Below are 25,555 nucleotides of genomic sequence, written 5' to 3' on the forward strand. Positions count from 1 at the left end.
GAACAGTTTTTTCATCAGCCTGTCATAAAAGTCTCAGTCTGCTTCACGCATTCTGCATCGTGGTACTCTCACTTCATTAAACATGACAAATGTATTGTTTATGTGTAGAGGAACTCCACAGCAAGGTGAGGTACATGGCCCAGACATTCGTCCTTATCTTATTTTGGCTTTTTGAAAAGTTTGTCTTTTTTGTTGTTGGGTAGCTTCTTATTGACGAGACAACTGAGGTCGAATGAGTAGAGTAAAAGTCCAGTATAACCAAAATGTCTTAAAGGTGCTCCATCGTTGATGAAAAAATGCTGAGCTCTTAGTTAATGTAAGATTACTTCTCAATAATGTAGAGTTAAACTTTATGGAAGCATGATTTTAGAAACACATCGTGACATCTTATTTGACATTTAAAATACTTTTTGTCACTGTTCTGGGTCATTTTGACCCAGCATTTTCAGTTTCTTGTATTTTGGTATTTTTCTGTATCATGGTTTATTTTCTAATTCTTTAGTTGTCCTGTTTTGAATATGATAATCCTAGGTTTCAGTGTTATTCTGGTTAAGAGTTTGTTCTTAGGCTTAGTTCAATGTCTATTCTGTGCCTGTCATGTTTGCTGTTTTACTTTGAAGATCTTGTCTCATGTTAGTGTATTCGATTTTACTTCCTTGTCTTGCCCAGTGTTGGGTAAGTTACTTTAAATTAGTAACTTAGTTACATTACTAGTTACTTCTATCAAAAGTAACTCAGTTACTTCAAGTTACTCATTACTTTCAAAGTAACTAGTTACTAGGGAAAGTAACTTCGGTTTTACTCAGAATTCTCTTGTTAATGTGTTGCTTCTGTAACTGGATACCCAGCAAGACTGCCAGTCTTCTAGCTTGCTTACTTGCCACAAGTGCACTGTGCCACCTACCAATAGAAAGGAAAAAATAATGTGCATATTTCCACGAGAGAAATCCCACGCCTGGACCGTCGTTGACTGTAGATGAGCTGCATACAGGGCTGGACTGGGACAAAAAATCGGCCCGGGCATTTTGGCTAGAGACCGGCCCACCATTATAGGAAAAATCATAAAGCCTTTGAATGAAAACAAACGAGAGAGACGGGACTTGCGACAGAAAAGCCGATCAGCTGATCATTGATCAGTTTCATGATTGAAGTAGAAACAGGAGAGGGAGGGGGAGTGAATGAGAGAAGTAGATGCAACTGCGCAGCAAAGACACAGAATAACTCCAGCTTTGTGTCTTTTTCATTGTAGCTGAAGTCCGGGACAAAATGTTCCTTTTCACCTCAATACGAAACGCGTGATATTTTCTCTGAATACGAGACGATTCCATTTTTTACGGGACGGTTGGAAACTCTAATAATTAACCTTATGAACAAAATAAAGTTCAACATCAGTATCGCACCCGCCCAGCTGTATAGAAACTCCGTCATGCTAGCTAGTACCCAGTACGAAAAAGTCAGCATAACGAAAATAAACTCCACCTAAACTTGGTTTATATCTGACCCAGATGGACTGCAGGTTATAACTTCTTACCTGAAGTTCAGTTCACCTGACACTCGGACCGGCGGCCGCCTCGGGTCTCTGCTCCTCCTGCGTCCCCTTTCCCTCATCCACCTGCTGGCCTCCACCACTTGCTAATGTTACTGAATCAGTGGAAGCTCCGCGATAGCCACCGCAAGAAGTAACGAATAACGACCCTATCTAAATCCCAGTAACGACTAACACGTTCCTGATTTTGGCATAACTAGTTACCGTGCTCGTTACCACAATAATAACGTAGTAACTGTAACGCGTTACTTAATAACACGTTAGTCCCGACACTGGTCTTGCCTAATAAGTTCCAGCTATGTGTCCACCTGTTCCTCATTTCCTCATCTTCCTGCTAGTGTATTTTAGTCCCTGTCAGTCAGTACTTGTCATTACGTCCTCCACGTTAGTTGTGTGTGTATCCCTCGTCTTCTGTCGTCAGGTTATGTCATGCCACGCCATGCATTCCCAGTCTAGTTAAGCAATCCTAGTTTGAGTTGTGTTTTTGTATTGCCAAGTTTGTGTTTCCAGCAAATAACGCTGCCGTCATAAGTTGATATTTTGTCTCGGGGGCCTGCACTTGGGTCCAGCCACTGCCAGCCACACAGCTAATCGTGACACTTTTACTTTTCAAATCTCAAATACAGAGCAAAAAGATCACAATGACTATTTGTGAAACAAAAAGAACTGTTCAGTTTGACCTGGATTCAAAACAGCATCGAGCTAATCAATGCACAAGCATATTTTAATCTAAGTAGCCTATGTCAGGATCCCCATGCAGAACTATTCTGACGCACATGCTTTTCATTGTGCATATTGAGGTTTATAGTCACACATTAATTTTAAATTAACCAGAACATTTCTATTCTAAGGAATTTTTAGACCTTATGGTTAGTTGTTTTTGCAATTTGCTGACTATCTCAAAGCACACAGGTAAAGAAACCAAACACAAGTTCTTCTGAGGGTGGGAAGAACAGAAGATAAGAAATATGAAGTGAACCCCTTCCCCTGTCTTTAGCTCTCTTGTAACATCCTGACCAAAACCACTGTTCTGTGTGAAAAGCAAAAGTTTTGGAGATGGCAAATCATTTGATATTCAGAAGAGAGAGTTTGGATTGGGTTTTACTTCAGTGGTGTCACCTGCTTTGACCCCTCTCCAGAGGATCTGTCTAAACTCTACAGTATGCTGCACAGTGTCACATCATACTTCCATCCCCTTCCCTCAGCGCAGCTGCCTTATACATCTCGCACACTGAAGTTAAAGCATAGTTTGAAGGTATGTAGGTTAGTTTTATTTCTCTGAGAAGAGTCCTTCACTGTGAAGATCAGTCCTGATTGTCTCTCTTGCCATAGAAAATTAGTCTTTCAGAGTTATTTCTAATACAGATGGGTGAAATTCCTCAAGTTTATGGAGTGGAAGTTGAAATAATGCCAAAGCACTTACAAGTGAGTGTTTGTCCTGCTGCCTGAAGGTTAAGAACCTATACTTTACTGAAAACATTTTTCTGCTTTTATGCTACTCAGCACCCATCAAGAAGTACTTGATGTGGTTTGATGTAGATAGCTACTGTTTCATATGATTGAAGTCTATTTTAGTGATTTGTTTTTGATGTTAAAGTCACTAACAGTGCGTCACCACGTTGACCTTTGTGTTCTCCATTAGTTCAATAACTGAGTTCAACCATCTGTCCTTTTTTAGCCCGCCTCCCACTAAACACCGATATCTACTGATCTCCCACATCATGCTGATGCTGATGCTGATGCACGCTTTGTTTTTCTGTGTGAGTCACAGTGAGACACTCTGTGTTTGATATATTAAAAGTTAATCTCTGTGTCTGGTTGGAAAATGAAAGCAAGAAGTTCTAAAGACTAATTTCTGTAATTAGAAATATAAAGTTCCTAAGTAATAAGACATGCACGATCCTTCCTACACCACAGCCCTCATTTGAAGTTAATTAAAGTTGGAAAACACTGTGGGGATAATTTTGTATATATTTATTGTTCTGTGCCCCATAAATAATTTGTTTACTCTTACATTATTGAAAGCAGAGCTAACACTTTTCAAACTAGAATCTTTTTCATGTAGGCTGAAAACTTAGGATGTGAAGTTTTCAAATTATTGCCAATGCTCTAGCAATCCGCTGAAAAGCAAAAGATTATTAATGATATTTTTGATAACTGAAATTCTGGAGACGTCAGTAAACTGGTCAAACAAATAAGGTGGGTTTCAAATATCCAGCTAGTTCAGGCTGGGTACTTGAGCTTCACTGTGTCACAGAGGCAACACACCTCACTCGCTCTGCAGACTCACACATGTCTGCAGTGATGTGGACAATGTACGACTCTCTTGTGGTAAAGGTACAGCTGAGAGTGAAAGCAAAGCTGTCAGTTTACCAGTTAATCTACGCTTACCTATAGCCGCAAGCTATGAATAGTGACTGAAAGGATGATATTGTGGATGAAAGCAGCAGAAGCAAACTTCATCCCTTAGAGCTGTTTCATTTAAGAGGGAGTTTAAATAAAGCCACTACTCCTCCACAGTGGAAGAAGCTAGTTGAGGTGGTTTGGGCATTTAGCTGTGATGTCTTCAGGATGGCTCATAAGTGAGGTGTTCAGGCATGTCCAGCTAGGAGGACACCCTGGGCATCGCTGCTCAAACCCCTACCCTTGTAAGCTGGACCTGGGTAAGAGAAAGAAAATGAATGGATAGATACTGTAGGTTGATGGGTTCATTCCAAAGGCTGATCTCGTTGCGCAGGAGTAAAAATTGACCTTTGATACCTCAGAACAGCAGTCACCAACCTTTCGTGGCTCAAGAGTTGGGAGTTCGCCTTGTAATCGGAAGGTTGCCGGTTCGAGCCCCGGCTTGGACAGCCTTGGTCGTTGTGTCCTTGGGCAAGACACTTCACCCGTTGCCTACTGGTGGTGGTCAGAGGGCCCGATGGCGCCAGTGTCCGGCAGCCTCGCCTCTGTCAGTGCGCCCCAGGGTGCCTGTGGCTACAATGTAGCTTGCCATCACCAGTGTGAATGGGTGGATGACTGGTTGTGTAAAGCGCTTTGGGGTCCTTAGGGACTAGTAAAGCGCTATACAAATACAGGCCATTTACCATTTCTTGCGCCACGGACTGGTGGCGCGACAATATTTTCACGGACCAGCCTTTAAGGTGTCGCAGATAAATACAACGAAATAAAACCAGTACCGGTACCAAAAAAACAGAAGATTTATTCATAACACACGGGAAAAGACCCAGGGAAACCGAGTTAATGATAAAAACGATAAAAATATAATGTGAAAACCATACATTTCACACCCGAGCCTCAACTCTCGCGGCCCAGTACCGAACGACTCACAGACCGGTACTGCTCCATGGCCCGGGGGTTGGGGACCGCTGCCTCAGAATGATGATAAAATATGCAATGTGAGTTTAAAATTTTGTGTCAGTTGACTTTTTTTATTATTATAAAGTCATATATTTGATTTATGTATGACAACAATAAGATGTTGTTGCACTATTCTATAACCTCTTTAACTCTTTTAATGTTTAATTTGAACAGCACTCTAAATCCTCGCCTATTTATTTTTGTCCTGTCTGCCAGAGGTGTCAGCCAGCTTCAAGCCTGGAACATCAGTCAGCTACACCTTCAAGGAGCCCTATGAGCTGAGCAGGAACAGCAGCGCTCTGCCGTCCTCCATCTACTCTGAGATGACGCTGAGAGCAGAGAACATCTCTTTGAGCTTCAGTACGAACCAGAGTCCAGCTCTGCTGCTCTACGTCAGCTCCTACTACAGAGAATACCTGGCTGTGCTCATCAACAAGCATGGTAAGAGGGGCACAGGCCTCCTACGCTTGTTTGTCTTTTCTTCTTTTCCTTTTTATGAGCTCATCTCCTTTCTTTCCTTATCCTCCTCCTTAAGTTAATTGAGAGGTGTCTTGATCCTCCTTGTACACTGTTCTTCTCAGTCTTACCCCTGCTAACTCCACTTTTAGTTTTCCCAACTTTAAAGTTTTGAAACCTCAGAAACTTTTAATGCCAGCCCTCATTTTTCTCCTTAAACTTTGTCTAGTTATATTTTTTAAATTTGCTTCTCCTCCCTGATGCTCCTCTCGTTTCTCTTCTCCTCTCCTTTTATTCCCTCCTGTTCTCTCCTATTCATTCCTAACAACTTTTCCTGATTTTGACCTCGTTTCCTGCTCTCCATCATCAAAATCTGTCAGATCACTCCTCTCTCTGGATTTGCCTCATCAGCCTTTAGCATTTTCTATACAGCCAGCTTTGCCAGCTATTAGGTTTTGTCTCAAGTTAAGAATAAAGCGTTTTCTGGACTTATCTCTGAGACCCAATGAGTGACACTGCAGGAATAAGGATTAGGTCGGCCGATAATAGGAGGCAGGTCAGCGCACTTCTGAATAAAAGAGCCGGAAACATGCTGAAGTGTTTTCTTAGCTTCTGTGTGAAATAATTGTGTTGTGAGTTTGACTTTTAAGCGTGGTACGAGGCACTTTGAGTTGAAAATTACATTTTCAGCATCCAGGAATCTAATAAAATTGGCACTTTGCTGCTAGATTAGTTGTAAATGGATTTTTTTCTGGTGTTAATGACTCAGAGAAAGCTGATGGACAGCAGGGCATTAAGATTTGCTGCTGACTGTGGAGTCGTCAGGTAAATGCTCTTAAAATGAAGCGTCCAATTAAATCCCTGAGAGCTTTCTCTTGTTTGCCCTAAGATGGCTCATTTCTTTTTATCCTTGACTGCAGTTAAACCCTCTCAGCCCAAGCACTACTGCTTCACTTAGGGCCCTTTTTCCTTTTTTAAAGAATACATTTATTGTTATTAGAGCAGTAGCTGGTACGTGGAGGTCTTTAATATTCCCCTTCTCCTCAGCACCTCAAAAAGAATATATTGAATTGTAATTTTAACCTTGTGATATGATTTATTCACTTTGATTTATGGAAATATTGCAGATGTGAGAAAAAAAACTTTAGTTTTTAAAAACAATCTTTAATCTTCACTCTTTTGATAAATCTCCAATTAATATGCTTGACTATTAGGGGAATTAATTGGATTAGCTCTGTTATTGATGGGGAATTAGCGCTTATCCTCTTAATATGCAAATCTCAATTAATAGAACAACAACTTCTTCAAAACATTCAGATCCATATATGAAGGATTAAATGTATGTTTGCCCTGCTGGTGAAGATTATACAACGTAGCAAAGCCTAATTTTCAGGAAAAGACCAAACTTAATGCTGATGATCTCAAATTCTTCTGTGAAAGTGTAGAAATGTTACTTCTTTCATATATCTGAGTTGTAACACTATTATTTGATGAGTATATGTGTGTGTCTGTTATGTATGAAGATAAGCTGGAGGTGAGATACAAGCTGGACAGCAGCAGAGATGCTGAAGTGTTAAGGAGCACCGTGAGGAACGTGGCCGATGGACAGCTTCACACCGTTACCATCACAAGGCTGACAGACTCTGTGTCTGTGCAGGTAAAAACACCTCACCAGCTCATGAAATTACTGCAAGTTTGCAAATTGGCAAAGTACAAAGAAATCCAGCTCGCACAAAGGCGTCGGTATTGTTTTAGGTAAAAAAAAACAAGTCCAGCGTTTAATGCAAATTTGCAAGGTTGTTGTTTTCTTACATTGGAGGAACAAAAGACAGATTAGCAGAACACAAATGATCCTGTTTGCAGAGTTAATGTGAGTGACAACAGCAACACATTCCATTAGAAACCTTTGGCCACATCCCTGCCACCTTCGCTTCATAACCCTTAAAAAGTCTACAAACTGATGTTTCAATATTGTGAATCTCATAAGCTTTGGCACACAACATCATGTTTTATTCACTGTTTGCAGACTGTTGTAAAGGTGATATCTACTATAGAATTTCAGTGCACGGCAGCAATCCCGAGGGTGTTTCTCTCCATATTACTTGCTCCTTTGCACTGTCATTATCACACCAGAAAACACATCATACAAACACGCTTCTGCTGCCACAACTCGACAAGAGTTTCTTCTTTGCTGGAAACATTTAGTTTGCATGTTTGAACCACACACTGAGAATCATTTTATTTTGTATTTCCAGAATGATTAGCAGGTGGGGCTCGTAACAGTCACAGCAGTCTCATTGTGAGATAGGTGTAGTGATTCTTCTGACACTTCCAGAATTTAGCCTGATGCAACAGGTTATGATGTTATGATGTTGCTATGTTCTTATTATGTTGCATCAAATACAATATCCTAATTGTGATTATCCACTAACCAGTATCGTTACCAGTAATGTAATGGTGCTTGAGCCACTTGTTAAATTATTCCATAAATAATGCAAAGTCATGCATCACTGTGTCGTAAAACCTGCTCCTTTTATGTCGATGATGTGCTTTTGTACACGCAGATAAAGAAGATGAGGTGCAAAGCTACTTAAGATAAACTTTTTTTGTTCCATGTCTTTGCCAATGAGGAGCTTATCTCAAGGGCAATAACACACACACACACACACACACACACACACACACACACACACAAGCAGTTCTGGTGTGGACTGCACTACAGTATTGTAAAAAAAATTCCTCTTTGTTTTAAGCCTTAGTCAGCAATTTAGTTTCACTTCCACCCACAGTAGTTGGATGCAGCTATAGCAGGACAGCGCGGACAAACCGCCCATTAAATAAGGCACAGATGAAATATGAAGCGTCTTCATCGTATCTGGATCTCCTGAATCTCCTATCTTGTTAACAAGAGCCTCAGATGATGTATGAGGTAAATTTTATCTAACCAGGAGGCAGCAGCCAGAATGCCTATATAATTATCAACTGTGAGATAAATTACAAGGTGACCTTGTCTTGCGTGGGTGTAGCCTCCTGATTCACTGTGTTGTGAGTCTCCAGTAAACTATGAGGCACATTTCATCTTACTTTCCGTCGTACTGAATTGTTGTATCTTTAGCAGGATACAGTATAGGAGTCATAAGGTGATGGAGATAGTTTTACATCCATTTTAAACAAATTTGAATCAAATTTGAAGCACGTTTAGAGTACCTCGTAATACCGTTTCCGCTCAAAGTTGCCAAAATTAAAACAAAACTTTCCTATTTAAATAATGGAAATAGCTCTCTTCCTTCAGATTGATGAAAATGCCAGAGAAGACTTCAATCTGACATCTGATGGGGAATTCAACGCTGTGAAGTCGCTGGTGTTGGGCAGAGTGCACGGTAAGTGAGGAGCCTGTAAAAATAGAGAAGAAGCCCTTTTACTTAAAGAACACTCAGACTCACACTCATTTGAATAACAGCTCTGGGGTGTTTGGCCTCATTTCACACTCAGCTTGGGGAAACTTAAAGAAATAAATGTAGCTTTAGCTGTTCTCAGCAAGCCTGATTATTCAGATTATCTGGAAAAAAAAAGACTGAGGCAAAATGGAAAAATGTCTTTAATCATGACTTTAACCCTGAACTTTGTGTATAGCTGCTGCAGGAACTGATGTTCAGACATTTCTGGTATCTTTCGTTTAAAGAAAGATGCCATAGTTCAGAAGCCAAAAAAAGCAAAAATTTTAATGTATGATGTCCTGAAAATGGCAAATGTTTCATAGCATTGTCCATTTTCTCTATAAAACACAGGTGATTATTGGTAGCTAAAACTAAAAAGTAGGTATAAAAAACATTTCAGTTAACTTAAATAAAAATAGAAACAAGATTTTAGAAAAAATAAAGCTAACGATACAATATTGTTGATTAAACCTTGTTTAATTGTTGGGGTTTCCATGTATTACTTTAGTGTCTTTACAGTGTAAGCTCTTGTAACTTGGCGCTTTTTAATAAAACCAATTTGAATTGAAATATGTTTAATTTCATGCTCATCAATTGTGGGAAAATATGTTATTACAACAAGCTAAAGGAAACATCATTGCGTATGTGTTTTAAGCCTGAAATATGATGAGTGTAGGCATGACTTACTTGGCTTCACCAGTTGTTGCACTTAAACCTTGTTTTTAGCATCTCTATTAATGTCACAGACAATATTATTTCTGTAATTAATGGAAGCTTGGAAGCTAGTTCAAACAGACAACTTGAGCTTTAAGAAGCTTCACTCTCAACTCGAGACAACTCGATCAGTCTTCATGAAACTTTGCGTAAACATTGCGTGAGGGCCAACGTCTTTGAAAGTTGACTGTTCAACTGAGCACAAAGAGACATTCATAGTGTGGGGGTTTACTAATTCAATTTTTTGAGATGCAGTAGTTTGTATAAACAAATAAACGTAAGAACTCATCCCCATCGCCAGTTCATAGTGAAAACATGAAGAACGACTTCGGCTCAGTAAATAGGAAACAGAAAATCAAAATCTCAGTCTAAGATGATGCAGGTGTTGTTGTAGGAGGTTGACAAATTCCCTCAGCAAATAACAGCTGAGGAGTTTGAACGTCATGCCTTTTGCAGTAACGTATCCGGGATTACAGATTTTTCAATTAGTGACCCTTATTTTATTGAAACCCTAACTTTACAGTATTATTTTTTTCTTGTGTTGTGAATTTGCCCTGTACAGTCTGTTATTTCTTGTATTTTTATTCTTTACTGTTGTGTGAATTTTCTTGCTCCATTTCTCTCTCACATTGCTGTTGGAACAGGTGAATTTCCCTAGTGAGGGACAATAAAGGATATTTATATTTCTATCAAATACTATGCAAATGAAACAAAACACAACGATGGTGTATTTATGCAAATCACTGCTAAACAATCTTTTTGTTAATATTCACAAATTGGTACTTATTGCATTTTAATTATGGATATGATCTGTTTGGTCCCAGTATAAGGATGTGCTGGTGAGAAGGATTCATAAATATTAAGTTAATGGAGAATATGGGATTCAGTTTTTGTGTTTTTTGTGTTTTTGCCATTAATCTGAATTGCATTACACTTCCATTATTTTTTCCATCCCATTTCTATTAATAAGGCTAGGATAAATATTCAGAACATTTCTCTGTATAATGCAGTGTATGCATAAAGCAATACAGTATTGCAAACCTTAAAACATATGGTTCGGTCAACACAGTATAATCTGTAAACAGCATAAATCTTCATAGATGGTATAACCACTTCACTTATAGTAAAATGCATGTTATTATCGCAGTATGTGCAATTTAGACATGTAGATATTTACATAACAACTAAAATAAATACAAATGTTTTCCTTTTTTACCTTTCTATCATACAAAAATAGATACTTATTCTGGCAAATGGGGTTCCGTCGAGGGTTTACCGTGATTGGTGGGTGAGGTTAAACCAGAACTGTGTTTGCTTTAATGCACAAGTGCAGATTTTACACCTGGGGAAAAGTACTCACTCTCTGGGAGGTGTAAACCACATCTTCATTGATCTCCAATGCATACTCTTGAACTGGGACCTGTAACAGTGCTGGGGTGAGGGAGAAATGGGCTGTGTCATGACTTATTCATGCTCTCCTTGAGCAGTACCATCAAAGACAGGCTGAGATATAAGCTGTTAGTAACACGAGGTGCTGAGAAGCTGCAGGCTGTGGTCACAGCTTTCTGATAAGACTCGGAGTCACAGCAGCGCACTGGTGGTTTAAAAGGTAACACTCTGCAATTAATAGTGAAACATGAGTCAGCCGAATGAAATGCCTTTCATCCGGGGCATCCATCAGGACGTGCTATGTAATGAACATAAGATAATGTAGAATTTTGCACCATGTAAGAACTGAACAACTGTGGCAAAATCTTTAACAGTTTAAAAGAACAACAATTAAGATAAGATAAGATAAAACTTTATTAATCCCTTGGGTGGGTTCTTCTGGGAAATTCGGTTTCCAAAAGCACAGCACTGACAGAAGTTACAGAGTTACAGAATATTATATATATATACACACACACACATATATATAAAAACAGAGACATATATAAATAAAATATACAAAGGGGATAAATAGAATAAATAGGAATAAAAATACAAGTGAATTGCACATTTCAAGTATTGAGGTCTATTGCACCATTGACTATTAACAAAAGTATTGCACAAAAGGTATTGCACAGTGAAGTGAAGAGGCACTACAGCTTAGTTGTTCCCCCCTCCTTTGTCCTCCTGTTTCCCCTCCCTCTCCCCTCCAGAGAGGAGTTAAACAGTTTGATGGCGTGTGGGACAAAGGAGTTTTTAAGTCTGTTAATTCTTGTCTTGGGGAGAAGCAACCTGTCACTGAACAGACTCTTCTGGTTGTTAATGGCCGTGTGCAGAGGATGCCCAGCATTGTTCATAATGTCCAGCAGTTTTTTTAGTGTCCTTTTCTCTGCCACTGTCACCAGAGTGTCCAGCTTCATGCCGACCACAGAGCCAGCCTTCCTGATCAGTTTAATTAACGAAATAATGGAAATCCACATGTAATAGAAGCCGTGCACTCATGCTGTCTTATTACACAACTAATACAAATCCCCTCAGGATCCTTTTCTTTATGCAGTAAATCTGCTCAGTGTTCCACTGTGGGTTTTAACCCTGTCATGTCAGCATGTGACCGGTCCTCCCCTCTGTCAAACCAGCAGAGGCTGGGAGTCAGATCAGGATCTGAAAAGCAGCAGGAAAGTGGATTTTCTGTCACTCCCCTCGAACCCTGTCATCCATCAGCCTAACTAATGGACCCGGAAGGAATACACAGAAACAAAGTGGGGGTAGAGAGAGTGGCTGTAGTGTATCAGCCGAGAGGAGCTTACAGGCTGCGCCAGTGTCTCCTGCTGCTCTCATCAACATGCAGATGTGTGCTGCTTAAACCACAGTCACCTCTCAGTCATCTGAACAGATAGCGATGCAGCTGTTTCCAGCAGTAATGTGGGCTTTCACAGCTGCTGTTTACACTGCTGTGAAGGAGCAGAGGTGAATGATGGAGAGTTTGAAGTCAATAAAATGAACAGAAAGAGCTGGAGAGTGCACATGTCAAACGGAGTGATGGATGCAGACTTTAAAGCTGACCAGCTGAACGGTTTGTGTTGTATTGACAGTGTGTGTGAGGTTGTGTGTGTCCTTATTACTGTCAATGAGTTGCCACTATTGTCCCACTCTGATAACGTGGGAATGTGAAGCAGGATCAATGTACCTGTCAGTGTTTGTCGTGCTTTTTGTCGTGTCAGGTCACCCTATTGGTTGACAGAGCAAGCTTCTGAAAGGTTAAAAGTTCAGTTATCTGAAGTGATTAACTAAACTGTCCTATGGAAACCATAAGGTTTATATTTTTAAAGCTGTTGTTGAAATGATGACACACATGGCTTCTTTTAATGTAAAGCATTTCGTTTACATTTTAAATTTACATTTAAAGTTAGTCCTAAAACCAAGTTAACAAGTTCAGTCTGATAATAAGACAAAACAGCAAGGTCTGGCCGCTGTGGCATGCCAGTAAATTGTAAAACTATAGATTAAACTTACAAGGTGAAGCTAACTTACGGCTGACAATAGATACACATTTCTTAGTGATACAATGCTTCTCACTAAACTCTTGCCAAAAAAAGCAAAGACATGCACGTCTCAAATACTCGAAGCAATGAGTTACAGACGTGGACAAAATTGTTGATGCCCTTCAGTCAATAAAAGAAAAACTCACAATGCTCACAGAAATAACTTTCATCTGACTAAAGTCTTAATAAATAAAAATTCTATGAATGCTAACCAATAAAAGTCAGACATTGTTTTTCAACCATGCTTCAACGTAATTATTTAAAAAATAAATGCATGGAACAGGCCTGGACAAAAATGATGGTACCTCTAGAAAAGAATCAAAATAATGTGACCAAAGGGACACGTTAATCCAAGGTGTGTCCACTTATTAGCATCCCTGGTGTCTACAATCTTGTAATCAGTCAGTGGGCCTATGTACAGGACTCCAGGTAGTCGCTGTGTTGTTTGGTGACATGGTGTGTGCCACACTCAACATGGACCAGAGGAAGCAAAGGAAAGAGTTGTCTCAGGAGATGAGAAAGAAAATCATAGATAATCATGTTAAAGGTAAAGGCTATAAGACCATCTCCAAGCAGCTAGATGTTCCTGTGACTACAGTTGCACATGTTATTCAGAAATTTAAGATCCATGGGACTGTAGCCAACCTCCCTGGACGTGGCTGCAGGAGGAAAATTGATGACCAATCAATGAGACGGATAATCCGAATGGTAACAAAAGAGCCCAGAAAGACTTCTAAAGAGATCCAAGGTGAACTTCATGCTCAAAGAACGTTAGTGTCAGATCGCACCATCCGTCGTTGTTTGAGGCAAAGTGGACTACATGGGAGACGACCAAGGAGGACACCATTGTTGAAAACAAATCATAAAACAGCCAGACTGGAATATGCCAAACTACATGTTGACAAGCCACAAAGCTTCTGGGAGAATGTCCTGTGGACAGATGAGACAAAAATGGAACTTTTTGCAAAGGCACAACAGCTCTATGTTCACCGACGGAAAAATTAAGCATATCAATATCCTGCTGTTAAACATGGAGGAGGCTCTGTTATGTTCTGGGGCTGCTTTGCTGCATCTGGCACAGGGTGTCTTGAATCTGTGCGGGGTACAAGGAAATCTCAAGACTATCAAGGAATTCTAGAGAGAAATGTGCTGGCCAGTGTCAGAAAGCTTGGTCTCAGTCGCAGGTCGTGGGTCTTGCAACAGGACAATGACCCAAAACACACAGCTAAAAACACCCAAGAATGGCAAAGAGGAAAACATTGGACTATTTTAAAGTGGCCTTCTATGAGCCCTGACCTCAATCCTATTGAGCATCTTTGGAAAAGCCACCCTTCAAACCGGAAACACCTGGAGCAGTTTGCTCATGAAGAGTGGGCCAAAATACCTGCTGAAGGGTGCAGAAGTCTCATTGACAGTTACAGGAATCGTTGCAGTGATTGCCTCAAAAGGTTGTGCAACAACTTTTGTCAGATGTAAGTTATTTCTGTGAGCATTGTGAGTTTTTCTTTTATTGACTGAAGGGTACCAACAATTTTGTCCACGTCTGTATTTGTTCACTGAGCTTATCTCACTCTCACATTTGCACATTGCAATTCCAGCAAGCAGAGCGATCCTTCTCCTTGCACAAGGCTTGCTGGTTGATTTGTAAAGTTACACTTTCAAATCATTATAAAATCGACAAAAGGGCAAAACTCTCAAAAGTGGATTATATGGTTGTCACAAAAAAAGACTTTTTGGTATTTTTTTATTTTAAGAGTCTGATATTTTCTTATTCCTAGAATCTGATGACCTGGATCCAGACCTGGCCAAGTTGGCGTCCCTCGGTTTTACTGGTTGTCTGTCTGTGGTTCACTTTAACACCATGAGTCCTCTGAAAGCAGCTCTTCTCCACTCAGACACCAGCCCTGTCATCATCACTGGACCTTTAGTCCAATCTAACTGTGGCTCTGCAGCTTCAACCAATCCCTATGCAGCTGAGAACACACACCACCTGTCAGGTAAGAAAGGAGGAGCCTCATTTGCATCATCTGTGAAGAAGCTGTTTTGTGGTAATTAAATTGCTCACAAATTATTAGAGTCTTAAACATCAAAAGACTTGCTCTATTCCATAACTGTATATATATGCATAATTTCTAAGGGATGGTCGTGTAAACTGTTTGGTACACAGAAATCCTCCAGCCAGAATTTATCATTCCAGCTCAGGGTTATTTCTCTGGGTCCAATCAAGCTGTCATATAGCCCGCTGTGTGCTTTGCAGTTTGGAGAAGACGTGATGTGCAGAGGGTGGGATGGGAGGTCAATAGAGGCTCAAAAGTGAATTCTTGCCTCACGCCATGGCTGGAAAGTTGTTTCATAAAAAGCGAAAGCCCAATTTTCTTGCACTGGAAACAGCCTTGCTGTATGAGCCCTTGAATCACCCAGGGTGCTGTACTTTTGCTCACTGCAGATGGGAGTTCTATTAATATTTCTAGAAAAATATATTTAACACGCCCCAAAAAAACATTCTGTGTGTGTGTGTGTGTTTGTGTGTGTGTGTCTTATTGATGGGAGCTGCTTTTTGTGAGCTGCATTATGGTGTCATTAAATTTGTACACCTTGTTGGGACGACAAATGACAATGTGCTTGATAACGTAATTAATTAGACCCACACAGGGAAGCTACAAACAGTTCCTCCGGTCTTGTTTTCATCTAGTTTTATATTCCTTAAACAGTCGTCTAACTTGCTGCTGTAGTATTTGCTTTGTATCTGTTTTTATGAGCGTTATTGTTTCTCTAAATAGCCCTCCTTGTCCATTTCTTTTGTCTGACCTGTTTATTTCCTCTTATTGCCTCTCATTCATCTACCTTACCTCGCTTTTCTATTATAGCTCTCTGTATCTCATCTTTTAATTCATGTTGCCCTTGGTTTTTCATCCTTACTGCGTCTATTTACCTCGTTTTTCCCTCTTTATCTCATCCTTTCTCTTTCTCTGCTATAGATCAGTCTGGTTCAGCAGGTTCGGGTCAACCTTTGATCAATGCCATTAGGACGGACTCGGCTCTTATTGGAGGTACCGTTTTTTTTATAAACATACTTCACTATATCGTGAACCTTTTTCACCTTGTTTTGCTGCGTTTTGCTGTTGAACTTTTCTTGAACTACGTGAGACTCAATATTTCAGCGATAAGGGGTTTTTGGCAAAGGTGATATGATGAGCAAAATATTTCATTTGAACTAAATTGAATCCTCCCGCTTCTCTCCAGAATGATTCAAAATGAAGATTGATTCCAAAGTGTTCCCATAAAGTTGTAGCGAGACAAAAGTGAGAGATTCTGGTGTTTCAGTGTGCAAAGGGCAGCTGAACTAACCAAACCTCTGCTGAAACTTTCACACTGTTATCTTCAAAAGTTTTAAAACCAAAGTAGTAAAGCGCAAAATTGATTTCTGTTTTTGAATTCCAATTAGATGAAACTTTCTCTGAATGAAGAAATGTGTCAAACAGGAGTCCAGCTGGGTACAAATGTGTGAAATTCTGTTCAGTGTGTGCTGAAGTTAGATTAGAACAACCAGACTGCAGGGCAAGAAAGCTGACTTACCCAGGAGAGATGGGCAGACAATGTACTATGAGACTGTGAGCACTGTGAGAGATTTACAAGTGAATTACAATGTGGATTCTACTCAGTTCATTGTCTAACCCAATTATAGGACTGTAGGTATTAGCTGCAGGACATCACATTATTTCCAGCTTCCTTATGATAACAGTTCTTTACATTTTTTTGACGAGTGATTTCCAAAGGCTAAGCGTGTTACTGTTATTGGCATACTTACAGTCACATAAGAAAAGTAAGACTTTAATAAATAAAAATGTTAGTGTTTACCTTTTAAAGGGCTTCTTGTGTTACATCTTTGTCCCTGAGATGAGATATCCACTCTGTGTCAACAAACCCAACAGCAGCTGCTCAGCACTAACTATTTTATACCTTCTTTAATTAAAATTTTTTTTTAATAAACAGCACTGCGAGCAGGTTTTGAGCCACCTCAAATAGGTGCAGGGATTTATTGAAACGTGTGCAAACTTACAAGGACTTGCAGGGTATAAGGCAGAGATAGAGTGATATTGATATTTGGTTTGACCGCCTTTTACTCTGAAACACAGCCTCTGATCTCTGTTAAGCAAGCTTTGTTGTGATTTCTGTAAGTAGTTCTCCAGGCTTGTAGTTTGTAGTGCTTTTAAACTCTATTGTGTATTATTAAGTCCACTCCATTGATTCAAATATAAAGTTTAAGTGCGGGCTACATAACATAAAAGACCTGTCCAAACCTGAATGCCTGGATATGTCTGCCCTGCAGGTGTCATCGCTGTTGTGATCTTTGTGGTTGTGACTGGGCTGGCGATAACGGGCAGATTACTCTACCAGAGAAAAGAGACATATCGAAACCAGCAAGTGAAGGACCGGCAGGAAAACAGCCAGGATTTTGCTTTTAGCAACCAGGCTGATTCCCAGAGCGTCCCCTGTGAAAACCCAAAGGAGTATATCATTTAACAAGAATCCTGAATGCCTGATGAGATGGTGGTTTTTGGAGGGGTGCAGACCGGACTGTCCGTCATCCCTCAGCACTTCAGACTGCACACTGAGCCACAACGCAGCGGCTCCACGCAATAGAGAACGTATAAAAGCAACAGTTTTGTCTTTTACTGTATATTATGTATATAGTGAATCAAACAGACTACAGTGCTGGACCTAAAAAGTGTTGACAAACTTGTTTCCACTACTATTAATATTTAAAAAAAAATGTATATGTTGGAAATTATGTCTACAGCAGTCTCTAGGTATTGTCACTCTGTCATATTCAAAGGTTGCAGGTATTTTGTGTTTGTTTGTTTTTATGGGTTGATTTAACTTTATTTCTTTATTCCTGAGAATCAGGTTGTTTGCAGTTATTTGGCTGATGGTGCATTTTTATGAGGGTCATGAATGTTGTTTGCTTAACTGGAAGTGGAAAAGTCTGTCCCTTAATCAGGCCCTCAGGAAGACTTCTGTAAGTGCTGGCATTGTTTCATTTGTAATGCCTTTTTATTATGCGGGAAGTTTTGGGAGAATAACAATTTGGAGTTGGAACCTTGAAGACGTCTTTAAAGGAAAACTGTGCGAGCTTGTACAATTGTACTTTGTCAGAGGAATTTAGCTGACAAACATCTATGAACTGTTTTTGTCAGCATTTCAATTATACATTTTATTGAGTGATTTCTTTCCAGCCATGCTGTGCTAGAACAGATTATTTTGGTCCTTTTTAAGTGACATCTTAAAGTCAACAGTCTTGCTCACTCATGAATAAGCACATATTGCATTTGTACTGTTGGTATGCTGCAGTTGTGGAAATAAGAGATTTTTATACAGTAGGGACTCATTTTCTCCTTTCTTTCTTTTTCAGTCTCTTCTTTTCTCTTCTGAGCACACCACAACATTAAACCTTTTCTTGTAGTTTTCTAGCTTGTTATATATATTTTTCTTTTATTAAAGTTTTCTCCTCCCTGCTGCATGTTGCCTGCTGGGAGCATCCTCTCCAAATGCTCTAAATGTCTCTGAATGGGGAAGTTTTTATTGCTGGCGGTAACAGTGTGGCTGTCTGTCACCTCATTCACTGCACACAGAGACGGTTAATGTGTTTGTGAAATGCTAATCTGCTCTGATCTGACAGGTGAATTGTGATTTGATGGAAAGCAGAGACAGAGGAGAATAATAAGACTGAAAGATAATCTGAGAGACTGTGTCAAGCAAACATGGTTATAATGAAAACACCACCAAGCAGAGAGGCCCAACAGCAGCTGTTTATCAACACAGGCACACACACCACCGTCTCTCTGACAGACCCAATGCACAGATGGGATTTTAATGAGAAAAGTTGCTAAATCTTCAAAGTGCATAATTCATCTCTTTGCGTTGTTGTCTGTCCCATTCTTGATTCCAGAGAGTTCATTCTCTGGTGAAGAAGCACTGACTGTCCTCGCAGCAGAAGTTACTGCAGTGCAGCACTCTTAGGTTCAACAGGTAACTCTGACATCCAGACGAGCGTGCAGACTGAACTGTGCTGGATGATACACTGCATATGTATAAAGCAAATAAGACGTTTCTCAAGACCCAGAGAAGAACATTTTCAAAAGTTTCCTCTGCAAACACAGCATAACATTGGCACCAGTCACTAATGTGGGAATTGTGAAGTGATTTGTGGAAACCGTGTGCAAACTGTCACTGTGAGCGTCTCTGGTTTTGTCAAACCATTTTAACACGACGAACAAGATTACAACCATGTTACATTTGAGGCTGATCATTTTCTACACTATTATGTAGAATTTTGTTAATTTGTCATTTAAAGGATGAAGACCTGGTCACACGAGAATTAAAGGAAGCCTGTGTTTTTAGGAAATTGCATTATTATATTATATCATATTTAGTACTGTCAGCGTTAATCTCGTAAAAATGACGTTAACGCCATAACTGGATGACATCAATGCATTAACGAGCTAACCAAGCTAACGCGTTGATGCTGTGCAGCCACACGCACGGGGCGATCCGCAGTAACTCGTTAACGGAGATTTGCCACATTAATGCAGTTATGGCGTTAATGTCATTTTATCGAGATTAACGCTGACAGCACTAAGTATATTATATTATATTATATTATATTATATTATATTATATTATATTATATTATATTATATTATATTGGGCCATACAACCACTTGAGAGTGGTACCGTTGGTGTGGGAGGGTTACATCCCACTTCCTGTTGTATATTTTCTGTTGTCATCAAGTGGACGTATTAAAGAGAACTGGATGCTGTATTAAAACATTGTGGCTCTTTTATTCAGGTTCTAAATAAAGCACGGGCTAGTTATCCTGTATGCTCTGCATGCTCGCCAAATTTAAGCCCGTGAATATAGGAATATTATCTGTGACACTCCAGAGAGCATGCATACCCGAGACTCCCACATGCCACTCCTACTGACTTCCACTTGGCTCCCTCAAACCGACTAATGGACTTTAATGAAATAATCATACCGCTACTTTCAAAGCATTACTGAACTTTTGGTCTAATACTTTGATCTGTTACTGAGCTGAATGTATCGAACTCTCACGATTAAAACAAAAAAAATTACGTTTGTGACTTTAAAAAATTGTCTAAAAAGAGTAAAAAGAACCAGTTAAAAATCAGAAATGTGCAGCAAAGCCTGTAATGTGAGCACAGCCACAAGAACTATACATTTTTAATGCTCCACTAGCTGATGAGCTACAGCTTCTTGACTGTCTTTTAGTTTAATTGTGTACCGGGCTGTTTACACTGCCTGTCATTTCGTCATCATATTTGTCAGTACAGATTAACTGAGTAAAGAACTTTCCAAAATAAAATCAGGAAGTCCTTATTGTCATCAGGTTTGTCCACTCACGATCTCTGGCTCTACGTTCCCTCAAATGTTGAGAAAATATGCAAATTGGCTAATAACCTAAATTAATGTGATTAAAATAAAGCAAAAGAAAAAAATTGCTTAAATTCACTTTGCATTGGTGCCATGTTAGATCATTACCCTAGCAGGTTGTGGGGGGTTATTATTATTAATTTGATGAAACTTACATCATGTGACCAGGTCTGAAGTTATGCAGTTTTCTTATTGTCATCAAACTCTGTGAAGTTAAAAAACAACAACAACAACAACCACAACAACAGGTAACTGATATTAATTGTGATATATATTTCTCTGTGAGACTTTACTTTGATTGACGAGTCATTTTGTTACCGTGAACACAGTACACAGGTGCACCTATAGACAGGCTAAAACATGGACATAGCTTCCAGGTCTGAAAAGCATTACTGAAGTGCCTTAAACCTACAGTTTTTTAATTGTCCAGCAGGGGGCAACTCCTCTTTCAATAAAACTTACAGTTGTATAGAAGTCTATGGGAAAACACTCCCTGGCTCCCTTGCTCTGTGTGACTTCAGTAAATATTCCCCTGATGGATTTATGGTCATTCGCCATAACGAATAACAACATTAAGCCCATTTTGTAAATTACTGCCATCCAGAGAGTTGTGAGGGACTTATCAAAGATATGCTCATTGCACACTATTTCACTGTTGGAGCTGCCCCTCCCTCATTGCATCTGGTTTCAAATGGCTTGAAATGCTCTACTCAAGGCTTCATAACAGGAATTTATTGACCAACAGCCCAATTCAGAGTGGCTACGTCCATCCTTTATACTGTCTGTGTATAAACTGTCCTGCTATGGGAAATGCTTGCTAAAGTATTTGTGTGTGAATCTACTGCTGAGCTGAGTTGCTAACATATAAGTACGTAGCGAAGTCCCGGTAAGGTTTGCCAAAAACTACCGTCAAATTAGTTTTTGGGAGTTTTTTTCAACAGTACTGAGGCTAGAAAAAAAGTTTGGGGAAGTGACATTTGACCTTTTCATGGGATTTATTGATTTTAAGATAAATATAGAGTAATTAAAGTCTTATTCTTCAGTATTATTTTTTTTTGACTGACAGTGGTGTAGTTTCTCTCTGACAATGCACTTGTTTAACGATGAAATGTTGTCAGTGTATCTGTAGTGTTAGTGAATACAGTGATGTGAGTGTGAGTGACATGCAATAGAAATATACAGCTTTCATCCATAACTCTGGTTGTTTGGTTATCAACAAAAAAGGCCTGTTTGATGAAAATAAATAACAATGCTTTTTTTAAAAATAAAAACTATCATGTTTTCATGCTTTACACACGAATTGCAGGAGTGTTAAACAGTAATTGTGCTTGTGAATCAATTTGTTCTTACATTTACATATCTGAAGGGTTCTGCAGGACGATGACATGTGTTTCCGCAACAAAATGAAAGAAAATTAGTTGAGGTAGGATTCTTTACAAAAAAAATGTAAACCACTGCAATCTTTTGTTTCTTTGTTAAATGAATGTGACATACAGCAAAGACTTCTCCCTCAATAACCATAACAATTTACATACATTTACATCTTTTATGTGTGTTCCTTTTAACTGGAGTGTGGGAGGATGCTCATCCTTCACTGCTGACATTTATGATGGCTGTTAACATCCCAGAGATGAGAGAAATATGTAAAGCCGTGTGGCATCCAGGAGCAGAGGGTGACAAAGTGATTGCCTGTGAAGAGTCACTTAGCGCCTCTCTCTGTTCAAGCGCTAAGACGCCTGAGGTTATGATATGATTCAGCTGCCGCACATCAGTGGTCCCTGCTCGATTCATTTAAGTATCCGCTTACTGGTTGTGATCAGAGGCCACAAGTAAAGCTGATAACTGACATCTTCAGCATCAGCGGCGATATCAGAGACTCGCTGAAGAAAACATCAAACGGATCAAATAATCTCTACAGCCAACTAGAATTTAAACTCGTTAAAGGATTCAGTCTCATCTGTGGGCAGTGCGGTATACATCTAATGCGTCTGATTAGGATGATAAATACCAGTCTCTTCCCCTCTTCGCCAATCAGTTGACAGCAGAGGGAAAGAGACTGTCATCCTGGGTTAACATTTGAAAGAGCTTTGATGTGCTGGCTTTTTCATCTGCGATGGCGCTGTGACTCACAGGGCTTTATGTAGCTCCCTTCCTTTGGTTATTTTCGATACACACAGTGGTTGAAGCTTTGGAGCTGCCTCTGTTTTAAAGCAATGTCGTGTTAAAACTGCACCGGTTGATGCCGTACTGAGCATTTCACCTGAATGGTGTGCTGTGCACGTTTGTCACAACCATAAAGTATTTTTGCAAAATATACAAAGTGCAACAAATATGTTTTAATTTAACTTTGCTTTATTATAGTTTTGCTTGATGTTCATTCACATGTTAGATAAAGGCACCTGAAAATTGTTCTGGAGTTGTTACGCTGAAAAAAATATTATAAATTACACATTACTTTTAAAAAGTAATGCATTATTTTTACTTCATGCTTTTTATGGTGTGGAGGTAAATGCTAACAATATAACAATAAACATTATATAAGTCCACTTATCTTAATAATTATATAAGGACCCTCTATGGTATGGTTTTGCCCTTACACAGCAAACCACATTGTTGGTTAGTACAAGCTGGTCGTTAAGTTTCAGTGAGAGCAACTGCTAAGAATAATGTGATTTCTATTGCCAGTTCCCTTCAGACTAAAATTTGAACCTTACCACTGCAACCATTACATTCCAAAAACCCAACTTTAGATTGAAGTTTGCTCAGTTTTCATGGATATTTGTGATTTTTAGCAGATCACCTGATATCTTCCTTGCAACTTGTGGCAACCGCTGCAGTCTGCTAGCAAACTAAGCAACTGCAAGGAGGTTTTTTAATGCAGCACCATATCGCACTTATTTGCAATCAATTTCAACTAATGACTGCCAATAACATCTAGCAGCATCTCATCGATGGTCCAGGTGTACACATTATTCATAGTGAGGAGGTCACTGACCAGTCTTGAGGTTTGTGTGACTAAGGTTTTGCAGAATCAAGGCAAGGTAGGTTTTACTACCTTAAACTGTAAATGTAATGTGATTATTATATTGAGATACTGTAATGCATTACATCACTGTATTACAGACAAATGCAATGTGATTGTAGAAAAGGTTTCACTTGTATTATTATTATTATTATCTGAACTTTCAAGCAGTATTACTTATTATTATATTTAAGAAAATGTGTGTGCCACAAAAGTAGGCAACTCCATAGTCATTACACACCACCAAAACAATATGAAAAAGATATTGTTTTGGTGATGGGTAATGGTGAATTGAAATCACTTCCATTTATATTAAAGCACGTGCCAATGACTGGATGAAGTTTATAGCGTAAAGCACTTTGAGTCCAGAAAACCACCATGGTAATGCAGTCCATTTACCATTTACAGCAGTATTACACCAGTGGTCAGTGGTCTGAGACAGAACTATATCACCCAGTGCTGCCTGTAGATGCAGTGTTACTTCACAGCACCTCCACACAGATGAATAATTTAAACTTTACTGGCATCTCTTTGCTTTTGTTTTTCTTTATTTTATCATGAATGGACAGGTAAGTTTGATCTATAAGTCACATCAGCAGAAAATAGAGAAACCTGAGTGAAATTAAAGAGCATGCCCTTTGCTGAAATCAGGTGCTGCTGTTATTATTCATGATTTTTACCCCATTAAAAATCTCTGGCTCTGTTTTCTTCTCTAGTTGGCCAGTTTGCTGATTAAATCCCTCAATTATTCACCTCTACTCCTCAACAGCGATGTAAACAGCAGCTTTAAAATCTGTAATTACTGTGGTATTCAGCTATATTAAAAGCTGCTTAGATGACAGAGGGGTGAGATCTGCATGTTGATGAGAGCTGCTGATGCATGCTTTTTGTGCGCCTGTAAACATGGTGCAATTATGTTTTAATCTTTACGTACAAGACGCTAATGCAGTAAGTATCCAGTTATGTCATCGCTCACACAATAAATGAGCAGAATATGCGGCAATGCAATAGCAGAATAGTACTGTAAGCCAGTTGAACGGATGGAAATACACATTTTCATGAATAGGCTACTAATCCCACTTTGCAATTGAAATGACTTTTTGCTCACCCTAAACCCTGCAGTTAACCCAGAGCTAGCCAACTAAAATTTGTTATGTGTCAAATCATGTTCTTTCATACTTGCAATTAAGAGTACATAATGCATGGATTTACACATACTATTAGGCTGAGACTGTAAGTAGTGTAGCCATACCCAGATTATAAACCCTGTATTTGGTGAGATTTCACAATTTTTTAGGATGCAGGAAAAATGGAGCGCTGTTTTGGCTCTACGAAGGGCCTTTTGATAGTGTAGAGATATTGTGTGTTTCCTCATCTCAGCTGAAGACAGGGTAGAAAAAACTGAACTTCCGATTAGGGACTTGATTCCAGCTATTCTGTATTTGTTTTTCTTCTTTTTGATATCACATAATGTCCTAAAATCTCATCACTATTTACTGTGAGACACACTCCGTTAAAGCATCTTGAGGCGACTCATTTGAACTGAATTAATGGTAAAACAAAGTATTTATAGGGTGGTTATAGGAAAGCTGTAGGGCCTCAACCTAGTCCCAGTCTCACTCTAACCTTAACATTAAACACATATTATCATCGCTTCAAAATGCAATGACTTGTGTGTAGCCAACATCTGTAGATGGACCTAGCTCTGCAACCACTTGCAGCCACTTGGTGTCTTTAACTCAACTTCGAGGCATCAAGATAAACATAAATCTATGAGGGTCACAAATAGTTACATAGTTGCTGTATGACAGCAATTTAAAATGACACAGGTGCTTGGCAACCTTGCACTTCAGACCGTTCTCACTTCCAATGCGTAATATACCGACAATTTGTCACATCCCGAGGCGTTCTATGGGAACGCGAAAGGCGACCTTTTGCATTCCTCTGCTATGCGCCGGGTTGTGGATGAAATCCAGTAGAACAACAGTCCCGCGGTAATAGACATTCCAGCCCTAACCCTAACCTTATCAGTAACCCTCACCACTGTAATGATGTTAGATAGTGTTTTCCAAAGCGATTTAAGTAAAATAAATG

The 25,555-nt window shown here is 39.4% G+C and overlaps 1 protein-coding gene across 1 annotated transcript in view; it reads left to right on the top strand.

Annotated features, from left to right (window-relative positions):
- The window catches only part of LOC146368064 (contactin-associated protein-like 4), a 143,532-nt gene extending 125,168 nt beyond the window's left edge, over positions 1 to 18,364 (top strand). The window contains exons 19-24 of the mRNA XM_084911306.1: positions 5,123 to 5,347; positions 6,886 to 7,019; positions 8,655 to 8,742; positions 14,762 to 14,980; positions 15,962 to 16,033; positions 17,314 to 18,364. Of these exons, the coding sequence (XP_084767432.1) occupies positions 5,123 to 5,347; positions 6,886 to 7,019; positions 8,655 to 8,742; positions 14,762 to 14,980; positions 15,962 to 16,033; positions 17,314 to 17,507 (932 nt within the window). The 3' untranslated portion in view covers positions 17,508 to 18,364. The remainder of the gene's footprint in view (positions 1 to 5,122; positions 5,348 to 6,885; positions 7,020 to 8,654; positions 8,743 to 14,761; positions 14,981 to 15,961; positions 16,034 to 17,313) is intronic.
- Positions 18,365 to 25,555: the final 7,191 nt, after the last annotated feature.

Source organism: Perissodus microlepis, chromosome 18, assembly GCF_051167445.1.
Source record: "Perissodus microlepis isolate ML-2025 ecotype Zambia chromosome 18, ASM5116744v1, whole genome shotgun sequence".
NCBI lineage: Eukaryota > Metazoa > Chordata > Actinopteri > Cichliformes > Cichlidae > Perissodus > Perissodus microlepis.